The sequence below is a fragment of the Lepus europaeus genome, chromosome 19 (assembly GCF_033115175.1).
Source record: "Lepus europaeus isolate LE1 chromosome 19, mLepTim1.pri, whole genome shotgun sequence".
NCBI classification, from domain to species: domain Eukaryota; kingdom Metazoa; phylum Chordata; class Mammalia; order Lagomorpha; family Leporidae; genus Lepus; species Lepus europaeus.
In genome coordinates, this window is record NC_084845.1 from 11,392,951 (window position 1) to 11,413,850 (window position 20,900).

General features: G+C 57.5%; 1 protein-coding gene and 1 long non-coding RNA gene across 2 annotated transcripts; both read left to right on the plus strand.

The window, feature by feature from the left end:
* LOC133747539 (cytochrome P450 2B4-like) lies at positions 1-11,775 on the plus strand. Its single transcript, XM_062175853.1, has 9 exons — positions 1-207; positions 2,922-3,084; positions 3,180-3,329; positions 4,329-4,489; positions 7,099-7,275; positions 7,942-8,083; positions 9,179-9,366; positions 9,532-9,673; positions 11,028-11,775. Exons 1-9 carry the CDS (start codon positions 37-39, stop codon positions 11,207-11,209), a joined length of 1,476 nt encoding a protein of 491 aa, XP_062031837.1. The 5' UTR covers positions 1-36; the 3' UTR covers positions 11,210-11,775.
* Positions 11,776-15,077: 3,302 nt separating this feature from the next.
* LOC133748865 (uncharacterized) lies at positions 15,078-17,093 on the plus strand. The gene is made up of 3 exons (XR_009864509.1): positions 15,078-15,220; positions 15,881-15,927; positions 16,797-17,093. It is a non-coding gene; the product is annotated as an uncharacterized LOC133748865 (long non-coding RNA).
* The last annotated feature ends 3,807 nt before the right edge of the window (positions 17,094-20,900 follow it).

Sequence of the window (20,900 nt, forward strand, 5' to 3'; positions counted from 1 at the left end):
GAGGCTGCAGCAGGCGGACAGCCGACGGCCAGGACCATGGAGTTCAGCGTGCTCCTCTTCCTGGCTTTCCTCGCGGGCCTCCTGCTGCTTCTGCTCAGGGGCCACCCCAAGGCCCACGGCCGCCTCCCCCCGGGACCCCACCCTCTGCCCGTCCTGGGGAACCTCCTGCAGATGGACAGGAAGGGCCTGCTCCGCTCCTTCCTGCGGGTGAGACACAGATGGACGGGTCGGTCCTGGGTGAGCCGCTCCCTGCTTGGGTGCCTAGGGCTCACGTGCCTTAGAGAGCCGGGCCTCCTTCCAGGCTCCTGCAGGGAGTGGTGGGTGCTGGTGAGAAAGGGGTGCAGAGCCAGCACGTGGTGGTGGTGGTGAGATTGTCACGGGTGACCCTGCTGAACTGGAGCTGCAGGTGGACAGGATGGGGCATATGGGTGCATATGAGCCACGGGTGCAGATTTTCACTCTCCCCTGCCATTATTGTCCCCTCTTGGGTTCCCCCTTGTGCCTGTAAGAGAACGAGAAAGGGTGGTGACAGTAAATCATCAAATAGATTGTTGCGTCTGCCATCAAGAGAGAGCAAAGACCAGCCAAGCCAATGCCAGGACCGAGGGGAGGAGGGAGGGAGAGCAGGAAGGGAGGCTGACGGACACGCTTGTCTTTTTTTTTTTTTTTTTAAGATTTATTTATTATTTGAAAGTTGAGTTATCCAGAGAGAGGAGAAGCAGAGAGAGAGAGAGGTCTTCCATTCACTGGTTCACTCCCCAAGTGGCCACAATGGCCAGAGCTGTGCTGATCTGAAGCCAGGAGCCAGGAAATTCTTCCTGGTCTCTCGTGGGTGCAGGGGCCCAAGCACTTGGGCCATCTTCTACTGCTTTCCCAGGCCATAGCAGAGAGATGGATCAGAAGTGGAGCAGCTGGGTCTCGAACCAGCGATGCTATGGATGCCTGCATGGCAGGGGGCGGCTTAACCCCTGGGTCACAAGGCCGGCGCCTGATCCCCCTCCGTAAGGGCATTTTTGCCAGCGCAGCTCAGTGGGGACAACCATGCCTCCGCGGACAGAACCTGCTGTCTCACTGCTCCTTTTCTCTGCCAGGGCTGGCCATCAACCCCCACACAGTCCCCGCTCACCGTGTGTTTGACACATGCGCTTCTCATTTGTTGGAGAGGGCAAGTTAACATCATGTCCACAACAGCACAGGGATGTTGCGTCACCTTCGTGCCTGCTGTGTCACTGGCCCAGAGAGAACCCACAGAGGTCACCAGGGGTTGGACAGCACGGGGTGTGGCCAGGGCGATGGCTGCTGCCAGCGGCATTCGGTCAGCCCCTGGTCCCACCGTCTGCTGGGCACAGGGCGCATTCAGGGACAGGAGGCCCAACAGCCCCTGCCCCTCGGGAGCTGACAGGCGACTGCAGAGGCAGACGAAAGACACAGAATCCACGCGGTGACAGTGAGTGCTCCGCTGGGTGGCAGGTGACACACATGAAGACCCGGGCAATTCAGATCATTTGAGGGTGGATCAAAGAGGGGGAGAGGGGAGAAGAAGGCGTCCCTGGCGGGCGCTAGGGAAAAGGAGGGAAATGAGCCCTGCCGGGTGAGTGCGGAGTAGGGGGTTAGAGACCCTGGCAGCTGTCCAAGCTGCAGAGGCAGCCTGGGGGAGGGGTCAGAGAGAAGGCGGCCGGCAGGGCAGGCGAGGTGTCTGAGCCTCTTTTCTCTGCCTACAGCAAAGCACCTGGGGCTGGGTACTGGGTCAAGTAGAGATGCGAGCAGCTCGCTGTTCTGGAGGGCGCAAGTCCGTGGGCTTGGCCATGGCTGTGTCCCAGCGCCGCGGAGGGACACAGCCGTGCACAGTGGGGACTGAGTGCAAGGATGGCCTGGCTTCCTCACATCCTCTCCACCCCATTTTGTTTTTGTTTTTTTTTAAGACATATTTGACTTATTTGAAAGGCAGAGTTTTAGAGAGGAAGAGAGATCATGCACTGGCTGGGTCCACTCAACTTGGGGACAGAGCTGGCCTTGCATCATAGCAGGTTACGTCTGTGACGATGCTGGTATCCCATATGGGCATTGGTTCAAGTGTCAGCAGCTCCACTTCCGATCCAAGTCCCTGCTCTGCACCTGGGAAGGCAGCAGAAGATGGCCCAAGTACGTGAGCCCTTGCACCGACGTGGGAACCCCGGATGAGGCTCCAGGCTCCTGAACGGGGACCAGCCCTGCCTGGATGTTGCAGCTATTTGGGGAGTGAACCAGTGGTTAGCTCTCTGATTTTTTCCTTCTCACTCTGTAATTCTGCCTTTCAAATAGACAAGTACATCTTTTAAAAAATGTGGGGACTCAACCCTCTGAGAATGTGATCAAAGCAGTGGTGCCTCCTTTTTGTGCACGCATGCGTGCTTTGCTCAGGGTTCCGAGGTTCACAGAGCCCCTGAAGCCCTTCCGAGGAACTTGCACTATGATGGCGGCTCTCCCAGGGCTGGGGGACAGGGAGGGAAGGGACGTGTGTGTCACACAGGAAGGGCTGGGGCTGAGGTGTGAGTTCACGTTCCAGATTCAGCTTTTTTTTTTTTTTTTTTTTTTTTACGATTTATTGAGGCCGATGCAAGCCAAAGGGCGAGCTGGGGGAGGAGTAGCCAGAGCCAGGCCACAGACAGCAGATTTTAAGCAGGGACACGAGAGGAGGACTCTCAGGCTGTGATGCCAGAGAGACTCGTCCGAGTTCAGGGTGCTGTCCTGGGGGAGTTAGAAATTTGCAGCCGCCTGTGCTGCTTAGGGCACCAACCAGTGGGGCAGAGCCTCTGGCTGCGGGGTCGGGGCAAGGGGAACGGGGAGGAGGGGGTCAGGGAGGCGGCTGTGACCACTCTGTAGGCGACTGTCTCAGGTTCAGCAACTGACTGCCGCCGGCCCTGGGCGGGGTGTATTGGCAGTTCCGAGAGAAATACGGGGACGTGTTCACGGTGTACCTGGGATCCAGACCCGTGGTCGTCCTGTGTGGGACGGATGCCATCCGCGAGGCCCTCGTGGACCAAGCTGAGGCCTTTTCTGGCAGGGGGAAGATCGCCGTGGTGGATCCGATCTTCCAGGGATACGGTGAGAGCGGGTGCTGGGGGCGTGGAGCTCAGGGAAGGTGGGCCTGGGGTGGGGGCGATGGCTGGGGAGGCAACCAGTCTCCTTCCACCCCCCAGGAGTGACCTTTGCCAACGGGGAGCGCTGGCGGACCCTTCGGAGATTCTCCCTGGCCACCATGCGGGACTTCGGCATGGGGAAGCGGAGCGTGGAGGAGCGCATTCAGGAGGAGGCCCGGTGTCTGGTGGAGGAGCTGCGGAAATCCAAGGGTGAGGCTGCGAGCCGGTGTTCTGCAAACAGCGAGCCCTGTTCCCCTCCCTGGTGAAGCTGGCTGAGCTGAGAGCCAAGAACCAGGTCGGGTGCTGTGCGCTCGGCTGCCAGAGGGGGCGCTAGAGGAACTCTCGTCGGGATTTCTGGAGTCTCCATAAGGGGACTTGGAAGTGACAGTGTTAGCGCCTCCATCTCGTGGATGTGGTTTTTGCCCTCTTACTTACCCGAGTTTCTCAAGAGTTGCTCAGAGGCTGGGAAGGATGGAGAGAGAGAGAGAGAGCGAGAGAGCGAGCGAGAGAGATATGCAGAGACAAATGCCTGCAATGGCCAGGATGAGGCAAAGCGGAAGCCAGGAACTGGAGTCTCAAGCTGGGCAGGACCCCATCACTGCTGCCTTCCAGGGTTTGCACTGGTAGTAGCTGCAGTCAGGAGCTGGGGCTTGGCATGGACCCCAGGTGCCCCTGTGGGGGATGGAGGAGGCCCAGCACCAGCCCCCCACACCCTCCTCCCTACTACCCCCCACCATGCCGTCTCTAGCCAGGGCCAGGGCGGGTGTCAGGAGGATGTATAAGCATCAACTCACATATGCAGACCAGAGCCCTAGGGGTGGGCAGAAGAGACCAAGGGGGATCCACAGACAGGGGAGAGTGGTCAGAGTGTTTGATTGGACGCTTGTGGCCCTGGGACTGGTGCTCCAGCCTGGGGGTCAGGGGGACTCACTGCACATGCGCTGTGCAGCTGGGCTCTCCTCAGCCTCTCAGTTTGCCCACTTGGGAACCGGGGTGATCACAGGCTGTGCCTTCCTCCGCTGCTGTGGGGAGAATGAGACAGAACAGCAGGGGAAGGCCTAAGAGAGGACTCGACATGCTATGTGCATGGGAGGCTGCCAGCTACTGCCGTTCCAGCCGATCATGACTGAGTGCTGGGGTGGTCACACAGCCGCACGTTCCCCAAGCCCGTGATGCTGTGTCTCACCTTCTGCTGCTGCCTCCTCCTAGGAGCCCTCCTGGACAACACCTTCCTCTTCCACTTGGTCACCTCCAACATCATCTGCTCCATTGTCTTTGGAAAATGCTTTGACTACAAGGACCCCGTGTTCCTGCGGCTGCTGGACCTGTTCTTCCAGTCCTTCTCCCTCATCAGCTCCTTCTCCAGTCAGGTCTGCCTGCTGGGGTGGGGTTGGGGTGGAGCGGTGGGGATTCTTGGAGCAGGTGAGGAGGAGAAGGAGGAGGAGGAGGAGGTGGAGGAGGACCTGCTCTGGGGACTCGGAAAGGCAGCTTAGGGCAGGAGGGAGGACAGAGACAGCCAGAGGGACAAGGATGCCAGGATCTGGAGGGAGGCAGAGACAGGGACCCGAGGACCGGGGCTCAGGAGAGAGTGAGGGGAGGCGGGAATAGAAGAGTCAGAGAGAGACTCAGAACGTGAGGGCTTGGGAGGGATGGGGGGAGGAAAAGAGAGAAGACCAGACAAGGGCAGAGAGAGAGGCGCGAGGTGCAGGACAGCAACGCAGGGAGACAGAGACCAGCGAGCATGTCGGACGTGCAACCGCCCGTTCTTCTGCTGGGTTCTTCTGTGCCATCACCTTCCTGTCCTTGCTAAAACCTCTCTCCTGAAAAATTCAAAGATACAGGAAAGTAAGGACCATGTTCCTTCATTTTCCATCCTTTTCTCTCTCTCTCTCTCTCTTTTTTTTTTAAAGAAATGTCTGCCTAGGGGCCGGCGCCATGGCTCACTTGGTTAATCCTCCACCTGTGGCACCAGCATCACATATGGCGCTGGGTTCTAGTCCCGGCTGCTCCTCTTCCAGTCCAGCTCTCTGCTGTGGCCCGGGAGGGCAGTGGAGGATGGCCCAGGTGATTGGGCCCCTGCACCCTCATGGGAGACCAGGAGGAAGCTCCTCCCCCTGGCTTCTGATCGGCGTAGCTCCAGCCGTAGCAGCCATTTGGGGTGTGAACCAATGGAGGGAAGACCTCTCTCTTTGTCTCTCTCTCTCTCACTGTCTAACTCTATCTGTCAAATAAATAACTAAACAAAAAGAAAAGTCTGCCTAAAGTGACATGTTACTTTTTTAAAAGAAGATAGGGTGGGTGCATGGTGCAGTGGCTGAGAAACCACTTGGAACAGCTACATCCTATATCAATCTGGGCTCGAGTCCCAACTTCACTCTTTTAAAAAAAGATTTATTTAGTTGAAAGGCAGAGTTACAGAGAGGCAGAGACAGAGAGAAAGGTCTTCCATCTGCTGGTTCACTCCCCAAATGGCTGCAACAGCAGGAGCTGAGCCGATCCATAGGAAGGAGCCAGGAGCTTCTTCCAGGTCTCCCACGCAGGTGCAGGGGCCCAAGAAGTTGGGCTATCCATTACTGCTTTCCCAGGCCACAGCAGAGAGTGCGATTTGAAGTGGAGCAGCCAGGGATTAAACTGGCGCCACTATGGGGTCCAGCAATGCAGGCGGCTTTACTGGCTATGCCACGGCGCCGGCCCTCTAGCTTGACTTCAGGGAGGCAGCAGGTGACAGCTCAGGTCCTTGGGTCCCTGCCACCCACACAGGAGACCTGGATGGAGTTTCAGGCTCCTGGTGCAGCCTGGCCCAGCTGCCCAGCTCTTGTAGGGAGTGACCCAGTGGATGAGAGTTCTCTGTCTCTGTCTCTCTAACTTTCCAATAAAGTAAATAAAAATTAGGATGAGAAACAGCAAATAGTAAGTTCCTTCTCTGCTTCCCCTGGAAATGTGCCTGTTGTGTGCTAGGTTGGGAAATTATTTTATTTTATTTTATTATTTTATTTTTATTTTTGACAGGCAGAGTGGACAGTGAGAGAGAGACAGAGAGAAAGGTCTTCCTTTTGCCGTTGGTTCACCCTCCAATGGCCGCCGCGGTAGCGCGCTGCGGCCGGCGCACCGCGCTGTTCCGATGGCAGGAGCCAGGTGCTTATCCTGGTCTCCCCTGGGGTGCAGAGCCCAAACACTTGGGCCATCCTCCACTGCACTCCCTGGCCACAGCAGAGAGCTGGCCTGGAAGAGGGGCAACCGGGACAGGATCGGTGCCCCGACCGGGACTAGAACCCGGTGTGCCGGCGCCGCAAGGCGGAGGATTAGCCTGTTGAGCCACGGCGCCGGCCTAGGTTGGGAAATTAGATAGCAGAGCAGTAAGCATCGCTGTGGTTCTTATTAGACTCACGTGGACAAGGTCACAGCATGGATGCCACGCCCTCCTTCCAGAGGAGGGTGAGGCCCAGCGTGCAGGAGCGTGGCCAGCCCAGCAGAGAGAGGAGAGTCTGGAAGGACATCAGCCAGTGACCAAGGGTCATCCCTAGAAGGAGGCATTCTCCATCTCCCTGTCTAGGTCTCTGTACTTTTCGAAAGTATGTGCCGGAAGTTCGGTGCTGTTTGTCCTCACACGGAGCAATCGGAATTTGCTCCCAGGTGAAGAAGTGGACCACAGCGTGGTGGGGCTCCTGCTGGGTCAGCGGACTTTCATCCATGCCCCACACGGCTGGGGCAGAGACGCAGGAGAGCAGCAGAGAATCGGGGAGGAAGCTGCAGAGCGAGAGAAGAGAGGGAGAGGCAGAGAGAGAGGGCCGGGGAGGGGCAGCTCGCCACAGAGGGACACAGAGCTGAGAGGGAGGAGCAGAGGAGAGCAGTGGCTGCCAGGGACACAAAGTGGGTGAGGAGGGGGTGGGGAGGTTCCCCGAGGAGGCACTGGTGCCCAGGAGCCCTATCCTCCCGGCTCCGCCCCAGTGACCCCACCGCACTGTCTTCTTCCCTGCAGGTGTTCGAGCTCTTCTCAGGCTTCCTAAAGCACTTTCCCGGCACACACAGGCAGATCTACAGAAACCTGCAGGAGATCAACGCTTTCATCGGCCAGAGCGTAGAGAAGCACCGCGAAACCCTGGACCCCAGCAACCCCAGGGACTTCATCGACGTCTACCTGCTCCGCATGGACAAAGTGGGGCCCGGGAGGGGGGAGGGGCGTGGGGGAGGGGAAGAGAGGCAGAGGGAAGGAAGAGGCTGGGAAAGGGAGGAGAAAGATGGAGAGGGAGAGAGAGGGAGGGAGAAAGAGAGAGGGAGACAGAGAGAGGAGACACTGAGGCAAGTGGCAAAAACAAAACAGCAGGGGCAGAAACCCACCGAGCCAGGGTGACCAGGGAAACAGCAAGAAAGGTGGAGAAGCAGAGGGGCGGGAAGAGAGGCTGGCACTGGGGCACACTGGGCTGAGCTGCTGCACACGACGCTGGCATCCCACATGAGCGACGGTTCAAGTCCCGGCTGCACTTCTCATCCAGCTCCCTGCTGATGGGCCTGGGAAGGCAGAATGAGATGGCCCAAGTGCTTGGGGATGGAGCTCCAGGCTCCTGGCTTCAGCCTGGCCCAGCCCCAGCTGTTGCAGCCATTGAGGGAGTGAACCAGCGTATGGAAGATCTCTCTCTGTCTCTGTAACTCTGCCTTTCAAATAACTAGATCTTACTAAAAGAGAGAGAAGCACAGGAGTGGACAGGTGGAGGACAGGGAATAGCGGTGGACCAGACCAATAGGGAGACCAAGAAACAGATGGAGAGAGACAGGGGGCTGGGCTCCAGCCTTGCTGACTGTCCCCTCCCCGCCCCGGACGCAGGACAAGTCCGACTCCAGCAGCGAGTTCCACCACCAGAACCTCATCCTCACCGTGCTCACGCTCTTCTTCGCCGGCACCGAGACCACCAGCACCACCCTCCGCTACGGCTTCCTGCTCATGCTCAAGTACCCACACGTCAGAGGTGGGCGGTGGACGGGCTCCTGTGTGGGGGAGCCGGCAGGCTCGGGGATGGCCCCTCCGAGCCAGTCCTGCGGGTGGGTGAGGGAAGAGCCTGTGGATCCGAGCTGGACCCACTGGGCCCTCACCCGTCAGTCCCTCTGCACACTCCCGGCTCCGCTCCTCGGAGTCATCCAGGGACACAGGTGTGTGTTCAGGGAGGGGCGCGCTGACCATCTGGGCGGTGACAGCGGGCGGACTTGACTCAGCAGCGCCCTCGTGTGTTCACCCTTGTCTGCAGCGGGCTTCCTCCCCTGGCCCTTCCCCAGCTGCCTCCCAGTCCTCACCACCCACGCAGCCCTCATTTTCCAGGACAATAACCCCCCCGTTGTGTCACCCCGGAGTACTCACCATCACCCCCCCATTCCTTCCTTCACATACTAGTGCTCGCAAATGTGTTCATTCTTCATTCTTCCATATTCCAGCCATCCATCCATTCACGTCACGGGTTCACTGGGCTCCTTGCCTATGTTCCAATGGGCTGTTCATGAACCGGTCCATCTAGATAATTGATAAGCGAACACACCCATACACTCTCTGGCCCGTCATTCATCATCAGTCTATGAACTGATCTGTCCACTGATAGGTTAATTTACATATTCCCATTATTTATCTAGTTGTCCATGGATTAATCTATTGATCTATTTCTTTGTTACACCCCTGAAAGTCTGGCATAGTCCCTCACTACCTACACACACTAAATACTAGTTCATTTTCTCATGACCTTAGAGGGGAGTTTGGACAGGAGTTCTTAATCTAAATTCCTGAGGAACTGTGGGGTGTGTGTGTGTATGTGTGTGTGCGTATCTCTGTTGTACCTGTGTGTGTGAACTTGTGTGTGCACCTGTGCACGTGGGAGGGAACCCACATCACTCATCAGATTTCCAGGCTGAGAATTCTTGTTCCTCCCTCCTCCCTTTACCCTGGGCTGGGGACTCTGAGGGGCACCAGTGGCCTCACCTTTGACGCAGGTGTCTTGTGGCCCACGGCGCCCTGGAAAGCAGGGTCTCTGCTGAGATGCCTCCTGCTTGGGCTTCCCTGGCCCCGCTTTTCCTTGCAGAGAGAGTCCAGAAGGAGATCGAGCAGGTGATCGGCTCCCACCGCCCTCCAACCCTCGATGACCGAGCCAAAATGCCCTACACGGACGCGGTCATCCACGAGATCCAGCGGCTCGGGGACCTCCTCCCCTTCGGGGTGCCCCACACGGTCATAAAAGACACACAGTTCCGAGGCTACGTCATCCCCAAGGTGAGGCCAGCGGTGCCCGTCTCTTCCTGCGGGCGTTCTCAGTCTTCCTAACTCCAAAACGCAGCCTCTCGTTGGTCCTATTGTGGTTTTTTTTTTTTTGGGGGGGGGGGGATCTTGCATGGAGTCAGGGGCCGGCCCCCTCTCTAACCTTCGGACCTCCCTCAGAACACGGAAGTGTACCCCATCCTGAGCTCGGCTCTCCACGACCCGCGCTACTTTGAAACGCCGAACACCTTCAACCCTGGCCACTTTCTGGATGCCAATGGGGCACTGAAGAGGAATGAAGGTTTTATGCCCTTCTCCCTGGGTAAGCCCCGCCTGTGGCCCCGCCCCCAGGCCCCAGACCTAAGACCCCAGATCCAGGGCCCAGCCGCTGCTGGTTATGTTCCCTGCGTGATCCCAGCTGCCTGCAGGAGCCCAGCTATGGCCCGGGAGTGCAGTGGAGAATGGCCCGGGTCCTTGGGCCCTGCACCGCATGGGAGACCAGGAGAAGCACCGGGCTCCTGCCTTTGGATCAGCGCGGTGCGCCAGCCGTGGCGGCCATTGGAGGGTGAACCAATGGCTAAAGGAAGACCTTTCTCTCTGTCTCTCTCTCACTGTCCACTCTGCCTGTCAAAAAAAAAAAAAAAAAAAAAAGAAAAAAAAAGAAAGAGAATCAGATCCATATCCAAACAAATGTAAAGTAAAGATAAGACGGGCATAGACAAAGAGGCAGACTCCCACAGGCGTGAGAGTCAGAGATGCCAAACGGTGCCCCAACGGGCAGCTGCTGGCCGAGGGGGGCGTCTGGTGGGGGATGACACACTCGGGCTGGCCTGCAAAATCTGGGCCATAGAACCTGTTCCAGAGTAGAACTAGGCCAGAGACTGCCCTAAGCACTGGTGGCTCTTGTCTGCTGCTTTCTGGCGGTGCTGAAAGGACTCGGTCCCTTGCCCTGTCACCTGCCCCACCACCCGGGTGTAATCTTCCAACCACTTGATGGTGGAGGGGATGCCAGGAGACCCACACATGCTGGCCCTTTGAGAGACCCAAGGTGAGGGGTGAGGCTCTGTGTCTGCGCTCGAAGTCCCAGGCGCTCGCCCAGCCCTGAGTCTACAGCCTCTTGGGTGTCCCGCACCCCCAGGACCCTCCTCACTGCGGCGAGCCTGTTCACAATTTCACACAATCTGGGAGCTGTATTTTTTTGAGTTCCTGAAGGCCATGGATCGTAGGCTGAGACCTGAAGACAAGGCAGACACGCGGTGCCATAGACGCTTGCCTGGCCCCCCACACTCCCAGGGACAAACAAATAGACACACCTGCAGGATTCCTCACATGAGCTGGGTGCTTTGCCAAGAGTTGTTACCCGTGACAACTTCTTTTGAGCTCACAGTAGCCCTGTGAGAGATGTACCATTCTCCACCACGAGAAATCCTGACTAGGGTACACACACACACACACATCCAGGCGGAGGTGGCTCCTTCCACCCTGTAGGATGCTGAACCATTTGGGAAGCCGACAAAAACTCCAGTCTCGGAGGTGAACGTGGCACCCGTCCGAAGGCTGGCCCCCAGTTTCAGGGGGTTTGGGAGCTCACCCTGAGTAGCAGGTTAAAGGTGGAGCCCATGCAGATCTGTGGCTATGGACACAGGTGAGTGATGTGGGCTGCTGTGTGTCCACAGGGAAGCGCATTTGTCTGGGCGAAGGCATCGCGCGGACCGAGCTGTTCCTCTTCTTCACCACCATCCTGCAGAACTTCTCCATCGCCAGCCCCGTGCCTCCCGAGGACATCGACCTCACTCCCCGGGAGAGTGGCGTGGGCAACATACCCCCAAGCTACCAGATGCGCTTCCTGGCCCGCTGAAGGGGCCACAGGAACCCCCCCCACCCGGTCGTTAGGTGTCCCCGCCTCTGTAGAGAATGGCCCCAGCTCCTCCCACATCTTCCTGCCTCTGAGACCTGGGGCCAGCCAGGACCCTCCCCTTGGTCTCCACGGCGTGGGGAGTCCTCTTTGTGGTCCCATCTCCTTCCACTGGGCTGCGGCTTTTCCAAAGACTCGGGGAACTGTTCTCTTTCCTCTCCTCCCTGCGTGCGGGACCAGCCCCAGCCGCTAGGGGCAAGGATTATACCCAGTGTGCAGTTGAGCGACAGAGGCCAGGCAAGGTGCCAGCAGTCTGAGGTCACTGTGCCCCGGAGTGGAGGAGAGAGAGCCACGATGTCGCCACAGCCCACTCTGTTCAGTCGCCCGGTTAGGTGAGATGCACCCACGCAGCCGCACGAGGCCGTCCATTTAAAGGGACGGATTTGTGCCTTTCGCTCCTCCACAAGGTCCTTACAACCAAGGATCTGGTTGCAAACTGTGCCATTGCCCCAGGGGAACCCCGAACCCAGCAGCTGTGGATGTCCCAGATAAACGCGGTACACCTCTGAGGGCGGCTGTGCCTGGTTCCTTGCACCTCACGCGGCGTCTTGAGGCCCAGGGACGCCCCTCTCCCCTTGGTGGCCTCACACGACATCTTCCATTTGTGAGAGGCCCTGGGCTCCCTGAGATGGTCCCTGACACTCAAGCAGACACACACACAGCCTGCCGTCCTCGGGCCGGGAGGTGGCCCCTGATGTTTTACGTGTGACCTGTTTACCATCAGGTCCCTGGGGAAGGCCTTCTGGTGAGACCCTGCCCCCTGCGTCAGCGCCCACTCTGCTGTGCTGTTCAGGGGCCCACTCCCCACAGCTGGGGCAGTGTGTGGCATGGACAGCTGTGAGAAGGACTGCTGAGGGGTGCATGGATGCATGGATGCAAGGCCAAATGAGCCACCTCCAAGACCACCCCAAGACGGGAGCCAGGCCTCCTCCATCAGACTGTGGTACCGTCTGCATATCTCGCTTTCTTCTGATACCAGAATAAATTCCTGGCCCTAAAGGACCCTGACGGCCCTAGTCTTACCTCTCATGCTGCAATGCCACCTTGTGACAGAACTGGCCGAGCGCCCTCTTGGGGCGGAGCCACATCAACACAGCCTGCACACATTCCACCCTTTCCAGTGGGACAAGCTGGGCGGTCCAGGGCCCTGCCCGTGATGACACCGCCAGACCAGCAGGTGGCCAATGGGAAGGCGGCCCTGGGACTTAAGCCTGAGATGCTAAGCTCCTGGCTCCTGTGGCCCTGCCCCTTTGGGCCCCTGCAGCCTCTGGAGAGTCACCAGGAGCTCTGCCAGGTGGAGTCCTGGCAACCCAGCCCGCCAATCAGAAATCAACAAACCACAGAGCAGCCTGCCTTTTAAGAGGCGGCAGAGCTCAAGGCAGGCAGAGAGGGGACCATGGTGCTGTCCGCCTTCTCGCTGCTCCTGGTCCTCACTGGCCTCCTGCTCCTCTGGGCCTGTAGCCGCCCCGCCTCCCGGGGTCCTGGCTTCAGCCTGGACCAGCCCTGGGCTGTTGGGGCCATTTGGGAGTGAACCAGCGGACTGAAGATCTCTTTCTCACTTAGTCTCTTCTCTCTCTCACTCTTTCAAATATATAGAAATCTCTCAAAAATTACATATGCCAAGAAGTATGTGGGGGAGCCATACTGGGATCTCTTCACCTTGACCGCGTCTCTACAGGATTAGCGTTGTTTCTTCCTTCAGCGTTCTCAGTGACGTCACTGCGCACCCCGGAGGGGACAGCACCTGCTAGGGGTTCCACTGCTACCGTCATTTTGGAAGTATTCATGCCTGTTATTTCTTTTGTGTCGATGTTGGCAAGTCGTATTTTAAGAAATCTGTGCACTTCACTTCACACTTTTGGACATGAAGTTGTTGGAATTTTTCCTTTTTTTTTTTTTATGGAAATGCTCCTGCAGGTGAAAAATAATGGTGTAATGCACAAAGAAGTTAGCAGTCTGTTCCTTCTCCTCCGAATTTTTCAGACATGTAGTAAGCTGGACTAAGGTTAAATGGTATTTTCCTTAAGTTGACTTTCACCTAACAATCATTCTCGCTTTTCTCTCGTGCTGTAAGCATGGAGAGACTGTGTTCACACCTTAAATAGCTGGGATCCAGGGACTATCAGGAAAGCAATGCCCCTCAATCTCTGGGCTTCATTTAAGCTGGAAGCCAAAAATCAACAGTGCTCTAGTCCTAGAAGACAGTAATGATTTCTCAGCTGAAATTCATCAAGTTGTTCCTCCTTTTTTCTTTCTTTCTTTCTTTCTTTCTTTGACAGGTAGAGTAATAGACAGTGAGACAGAGAGAGACAGAGAGGAAGGTCTTCCTACTGTTGGTTCACTCCCCAAATGGCTACTACAGCGGGCGCTGTGTCAACCCGAAGGCAGGAGCCATGTGCTTCCTCCTGGTCTCCCATGTGGGTGCAGGGCCCAAGCACTTGGGCCATCCTCTACTGCCGTCCCGGGCCACAGCAGAGAGCTGGCCTGGAAGAGGGGCAACCGGGACAAGAACCCAGCACCCATATGGGATGCCGGTGCACAGGCAGAGGATTAACTAAGTGAGCCATGGCGCCGGCCCCCATCCTTTTTTTAAAAAGAATTATTTATTTAGGGAGCCGGGTTTGTGGCAGTTCAAGTCTCGGCTGCTCCACTGCAGATGAGGCTCCTGGCTCCTGGCTTCAGCCTGGCCCAGCTCCAGTGACTGTGGTCAATTGGGGAGTGAACCGGTAGATGGATGATCTCTCTCTTTCTCTCTTTTTCTCTCTGTATTCTGTCTAACAAACAAACAAATAAATCTTTAAAAAGAGAGAGATTCAGAGGCTGGGGCTGTGGCATAGCAGGTAAAGCCACCACCTGTGGCACTGGTGTCACCTATGGGCACCAGTCTGAGGCTCAGCTACTCCACTTCCAATCTAGCTCCCCTGCTGATGGCCTGGGAAATCAGTAGAAGATGACCCAAGCGCTTGGGCCCCTGCACACGCGTGGGAGACCCAGAATAAGCTCCTGGCTTCTTGCTTCATATCAGCCCAGTTCCAGCTATTGTGGCCATGTGGGGAGTGAACCAGTAGATGAAAGACTTCTCTCTGTCTCTTTGTAACTCTGCCTTTCAAATAAATAAATACATCTGTTGGGGTCTTAAGCCTGAGGCTGGCCCCTGACCAGCAGGGGACAGTACAAGCACTCCCCGACAAGGCGAACGGGAGAGGTAAGGTCGATGGGTCAAGCACACCGCAGCAAGCACCCGTGAGCTCTGTCGAAGCAGGAACTACTTTATTGAGGAAGTGTGCAGGCTTATTAAGCTTACGAAAGACACGCACAGTAGGGGAGCCGATCAGCGAAAAGGTCGTGCAGGCATGGATGGACCACGCACAGGGGCATCTTAAGCGAGGTATAGGGATCATGCACTGTGCACGTGTCCAGAACTAAATCAGACCTATCCCTGCAGGTGGTCTGATCTCGCCTGGTTTAACCCCACCGGTTGCAGAGACGCTCCCCCCGCCCCGAACATCCGCCAGGCGCCAGGTTGTTAGGGATATTTTAGGCAATGCCCAATATACATCATTTAAAAAAAGAGCTTCAACCTGATCTCCCATGTGGGTGCAGGGTCAAGCACTTGGGCCAATTCTGCTGCTTTCCCAAATGCATTAGCAGGGAGCTGGCTTGAGAGTGGAGCAGCAGGGACTTGAACTGGCTCTCATGTGGGATGCCAGTGGTACAGGCAGTGGCTTGACCTGCTACACTCCCCCAGCCAGGCCCCCCACATGGGTGGCACGAGCCTCAGTACCGTTGCCATTATCCACAGCCTCCCGGATGCATTCACAGGAAGCTGGATCAGAAGCAGAGCAGCCGGGACTCAAACCTGCACGTCTGATACGGGATGCGGGCGTCCCACGTGCTGGCTTCCCTACACCAGCCTCTGAATTCCCGTGTTCATGTGCGGAAACTGAAGCCCAGGTGTGTAAAGTCACTGTCCCAAGGCCTCCCGGGGACCCGGGCTCGGGGCTTGACCCCAGGTCTGCGTGGATCCCAAGCCTGTGCCGGGCTGCTGGGAACCTGGAGTCAGCGCTGCTGATGTCATCCTGAGCCGCGGCACACGGCCGTCACCCTGGTTTTCCCAAGGAGCAGCTGTCACCGGGTCACCACGCAGCTGAGGAGGCGTGGGCACGCTCCCTGTTGGCACTTGGACAGCCTGGTTTCTTTGGAAGATAAGGAAATCCCTGGGCCCGCCAAGGTCTTTGCCAAGTGGAATGCGTTCGTTGGTTTTTGGAGCCGTTTCTCCAAGAGGCAGGGGTGTGGCTGAGTGACCTGGAAGAACCTCTAACCGTTTGGCTTGGGGTCTAAAAAATCCTGACCCCCGACAGGGACTGACTGCTGAGCCAGGCCTCAGAAGGAGGCCAGGGAGAGCAGGGACTTGGGGGGCGACAGGGGGTGTGATGGGCGGGGGTGGGGTGGGTCCAAAAGGCAGAAGGACCCCTGGGCTCCGTGTTGCCACACAAAAGCCACACAGGGTACAGAAGCAGCGGGAGCACTCAGGCAGGGCCTTGCTGCCCCTCACTGCAGTGACACATGACTCCACCCTTAGTGACTTAACCAACCTCACTTATTCTTCTACAGGTGCAGAGCCCGGAGCCTGATGTGAATCCTGAGTGGCTGAAACCAAGGTGTCCCCAGGGCTGGTTCCTTCTGGAGGCTGGGGGATGGGTTGGGGGCTGGGGGGTTGTCCTGCCTGCTCCCCCCGCCGTCCAGGCCTCTGCCTCCTGACCGCTTCGCTCCGGCATCCCTCTTATACCTCAGGATAATCAAGGACAACCTTGCACCCTTGGCCCTTCCTGTCACACCTTCTTATGTCTCCCTCTTTGCTTTTTCTTAAACTTTATTTATTTAAGAGAGAGGAGAGACAGAAACAGAGAGAGAGAGAGAGAGAGAGAGAGAGAGAGAGAGAGACTGTTGTCCGTCGCTGCACTCGCCGAATGCCCACCATGGCTGGGGCTGGGCTGGGACTGAAATCGTGAGCTGGGCACCGAATCCAGGTCCCCCACATGGGTGGCAGGAACCCAGTCCCTGGGCCATCAGCACTGGCTCCCGGGGCTCAGGTTGGCAGGAAGCTGGAGTCCGGCGCGGCAGCTGGGAGCCGAGCCCGGGAACCCCACTAAGGCGCACGGCCAGGCTCCTCAGTGTGCCCCCGCCAGGCTGACCGCCGGGCTCTGCAGTGGCTCTCAGCAGGCACGGGAGCGCAGCGGAGGTGTTGGGATCAGGACGAGGAGGTCTCTGGGGGCCGTTTCCCAGCCCGTCTCACCGGGACACAGGTGATTCAGGGCCCCGCGTCTCCAGAATCCCCCAGGAGCCAGGCGCTGGGCTGCCCTGGCTGACAGCTCCCGGCAACCCTCAGTCTCTTCCCCTCACAGTTCTCAGGGTCAGTTCAGCTGCAGTCCAGGCCAAGTCAACACTGACTGTTGACCTTAGTGCAGTGAGGACAGAGTTCACAGGGTCCTTGTCACACCTGCTTTCCCCTCCATTCTGGTTTTCCAAGGCCACAGCTGCCTGTGTCCTGATTCTGACGAAGCCAAGACCTCTCCGCGATCAAGAGTTGTGGGGATCTCTGCCACGGCGCGGGGCTCAGCGTCGCTGCTCGGGAGGCTCCCATCCCACAGTGGGGCACCTGGTTCGAGTCTTGGCTACTCCACCTCCCACCCAGCTTCCCACTGGAGCACACACACCCTGGGAGGCTGCAGGCGATGGCTCAAGTGCCTGGGCCCTGGCACCCATGTGGGAGACCAGGATGGAGTTCCCAGCTTCACCTGGCCCAGGCATTTGGGGAGTGAACCAATGGATGGAAGATCTCTCTGGGCCTCCTGTGTCTCTGGCTTTCAAGTAATAAAAATAAATAAATAAATAAAACTTCACAGGTGACTCTGAGGGATGCCAAGGAACCAACTCATTATTCTGAAAATGGATAAAGTCAGAACCAAGTACATCTCTTGCTCGTTGTATACAAACCGCACCGGGGCATCTTTTGAGCTGAAGATCTTGCTTCTTAGACATCAACATAATTATCTATCTGCCTTCTCTCTCTGTTGTCTCTATTTCTATATCATTTGTGTCAGTCTTGTTTGTATGAGTCACTATGTAGCATGTATGCTGTAGAACCTTTGTGTCTTATTATACATTGTGTCGTCTCTGTGGTATAGCTACGTCTGTGTTTGTGTGCATCATCTATATGTCCAATCTGTGTGAATGTGATACATCCATTTCATATTCTCCATTTGAAAGGCAGAATTGCAGAGAGAGACGGAGAGACAAAGATCTCCCATCTGCTGGTTCCCTCCGCAAATGGCTGCCACAGCTGGGGCTGGGCCAGGCTGAAGCCAGGGGACTGGAGCTGCAGCCGGGTCTCCCACGTGGGAGCAGGGCTAAGCACTAGGGCCGTCCACGCTGCTTTCCCGGGCGCAGTAGCAGGGAGCTGGATGGGAAGAGGAGCAGCAGGGCCCAGAGCGGAGCTCACTGGACAGCGGTGTCCTTATCTCACAACGGGAAAGCAGGAGTGCCCGCCCGGGTCAGGCTGGAGCAGCCGGAGCCGCAGGAAGCCGCGTTCGGCCCGGAGCCCGCTGCAGGCCGGAGGCCACGAGGCCGCGGTCTGTGGGCCACGACGTCGTCCGCACGCAGAGGCATCGGACGCTCGACTGTGTGCAGCGGCCCCTTCTTCCTGTGGGGCCGAGCGCCCAGACTCACAGCAGCCGCCTTGACGGCCAACACAGGACTCTGCGAGTTATCTTGTGTGTTTGAAAGGCAGAGTATGGGGGTGGGGAGCGAGCGAGCAGCGCTCCCCTGGTCTGGCTCTTTCTCCAGATGCCCACAGCAGGATCAGGAGTGCACCCAGCTCTCCCTCTTGGGCGGTGGGAACCCCATCACTCCAGCCCTCACCACCGCCTCCCAGGGTCTGCACTGGCCAGAAGCCAGAGTCAGGAGCTGGACCTGGGACTGTTACGCAGCGCTCTGATGTGGCAGGCAGGTGTTTTGATTGGCACCTATAGCTAGGCTAACCACGCCCCCGGCCACCTCTGGATTGGGACAGTCCCACACGTGGCAGGCGCACAGCCACGCCCCCTTCTGCCTCTAGGAAGTGGGGGGTGTTGTGCCTGTTGTGAAGCCAGACAAATGGAATCCCTTGGTATCTGCAGTGCGCATTCGTTTTCTAAATTTCACCCTCTTTTCAATATCCTTTGTCGTTGTCTGCCTTGGTCTTTTTCCTGTGGATGGGCTCCTGCCCCACCACATGGGCGTTCCTGGCTCCTGGCTTCAGTCTGGCCCCGACCGGGCCATCGTGGGCATTGGAGACTCGAACCCGGCATACACGCAGCGAAGGAGCAATTCAGGCATTCCTCCTCCAGGGGGTGTTGCCTCCCCGCTTCCCCAACGCTGGCTGCCCCCAGGCTGAATCCTGCACCTGCCTGGCCAGGACCATGGGCCGGCTGTGCGCCTCCGGTTATCTGTTCCTACAGTGGGCAAAGGCACAACTGCCACTTCAGGAAGATTCTGAGATGGTGATGGGGGTGGGGGGGCCTGGCCTGGGGTATTTCTTTATATGAGGGACAGAGCTCCTGTGCACTGCTTTACTCCCCAGATAATTGCAGCATCCAGGGACCAAAGCCGGAGGCCAAGAACAATCCAGGTCTCCCACGTGGCTGGCAGGACCGACCACTTGAGCCATCACCACCGCCACCCACAATCTGCATCAGCAGGGCACTGGAGCACAGCAGGAGCTGAGTGTTGGACCAAGGGACTCTGGTATGGGATGCAGGTGTCTTAAGCACCAGGCTAGATGTCCACCTTGCTCTGTGTTTTAGTGTATCTCTCGTTTTTTTTTTTTTGACAGGCAGAGTTAGAGAGATAGAGAGAGACAATGAGAAAGGTCTTCCTTCCATTGGTTCACCACCCAAAATGCTGCTATGTCGGTGCGCTGTGCTGATCCAAAGCCAGGAGCCAGGTGCTTCCTCCTGGTCTTCCATGCGGGTGCAGGGCCCAAGGACTTGGGCCATCCTCCACTGCCTTCCCAGGCCACAGCTGAAAGTTGGACTTGAAGAGGAGCAACCAAGACAGAATCCGGCAGCCCTACCGGGACTAGAACCCAGGGTACCAGCGCCGCAGGCAGAGGATTAGCCTAGTGAGCCGCGGCACCAGCCATCTCTCTCGTTTTTTTTTTTTTTTTTTTTTTTTTACAGGCAAAGTGGACAGTGAGAGAGAGAGTCAGAGAGAAAGGTCTTCCTTTTGCCTTTGGTTCACCCTCCAATGGCTGCCATGGTCGGCGTGCTGCGGCTGGCACACCACGCTGATCCAAAGGCAGAAGCCAGGTGCTTCTCCTGGTATCCCATGGGGTGCAGGACCCAAGCACTTGGGCCATCCTCCACTGCAATCCTGGGCCACAGCAGAGAGCTGGCCTGGAAAAGGGGCAACCAGGACAGAATCCGGCGCCCCGACCGGGACAAGAACCCGGTGTGCCGGCGCCGCTAGGCAGAGGATTAGCCTGTTGAGCCGACGAGCCAGCCATCTCTCTTGTTTTAAAAGATGTATTTACTTATTTGAAAGGCAGAGTTACAGAGAGAGGTAGAGAGAGAAAGAGAGAGAGAGATCGATCTTCCATCCGCTGGTCACTCTCACATGGCTGCGATGTCCAGAGCAGAACCAGGAGCTTCTTCCTGGTCTCCCACAGAGGTGCAAATGCCCAAGGACTTGGGCCAGCTACTACTGCTTTCCCAGGCCATAGCAGAGAGCTGGATCGCAAGTGGAACAGCCAGGACTCCAACTGGCACCCATATGGGATGCTGATGCTGCAGGCGGAGTCTTAGCCCACAATGCTCAGTGCCAGCCCAGAGTGTATCTCTTTCTGTGATGCGGGGTCTCTTCCCTGTCTTATTCTCTCCCCTCTGCCGCCCTCCGCATCCATCCTGTTGGTGCCTCTTCCTGTGTCCACCTCTCTCTGATTCTCGGCATCTCTGCCTCTCTGCCTTCTCTTTCCTACTCCGTGTCTGTCTCTCCTCCCAGCTGTCTCCCTGCCTCTGGGTTCTGCAGGTTCCTGGTTGGAAAACCTCTGCTGCCCCTGGTCCTGGCCGTCGCTGCCCGTGCCCGGAGGGAGGGGGCAGCGTCCACTCTTCCTGGCTCACCCTGGGCACAGCCTGGAGAAAGGATCTTCCCTCTGGCCCAGGGGTATGGCCTGCTTGGTATTGGCCACCTGCTGGTCTGGCAGTGTCATCACGGGCAGGGCCCTGGACCGCCCAGCTTGTCCCACTGGAAAGGGTGGAATGTGTGCAGGCTGTGTTGATGTGGCTCCGCCCCAAGAGGGCACAACGCCAGTTTTGTCACAAGGTGGCATCCCAGCATGAGAGGTAAGACTAGGGCCGTCAGGGTCCTTTAGGGCCAGGAATTTATTCTGGTATCAGAAGAAAGCGAGATATGCAGACGGTACCACAGTCTGATGGAGGAGGCCTGGCGCCCGTCTTGGGGTGGTCTTCAGGTGGCTCATTTGGCCTTGCATCCATGCATCCATGCACCCCTCAGCAGTCCTTCTCACAGCTGTCCATGCCACACACTGCCCCAGCTGTGGGGAGTGGGCCCCTGAACAGCACAGCAGAGTGGGCGC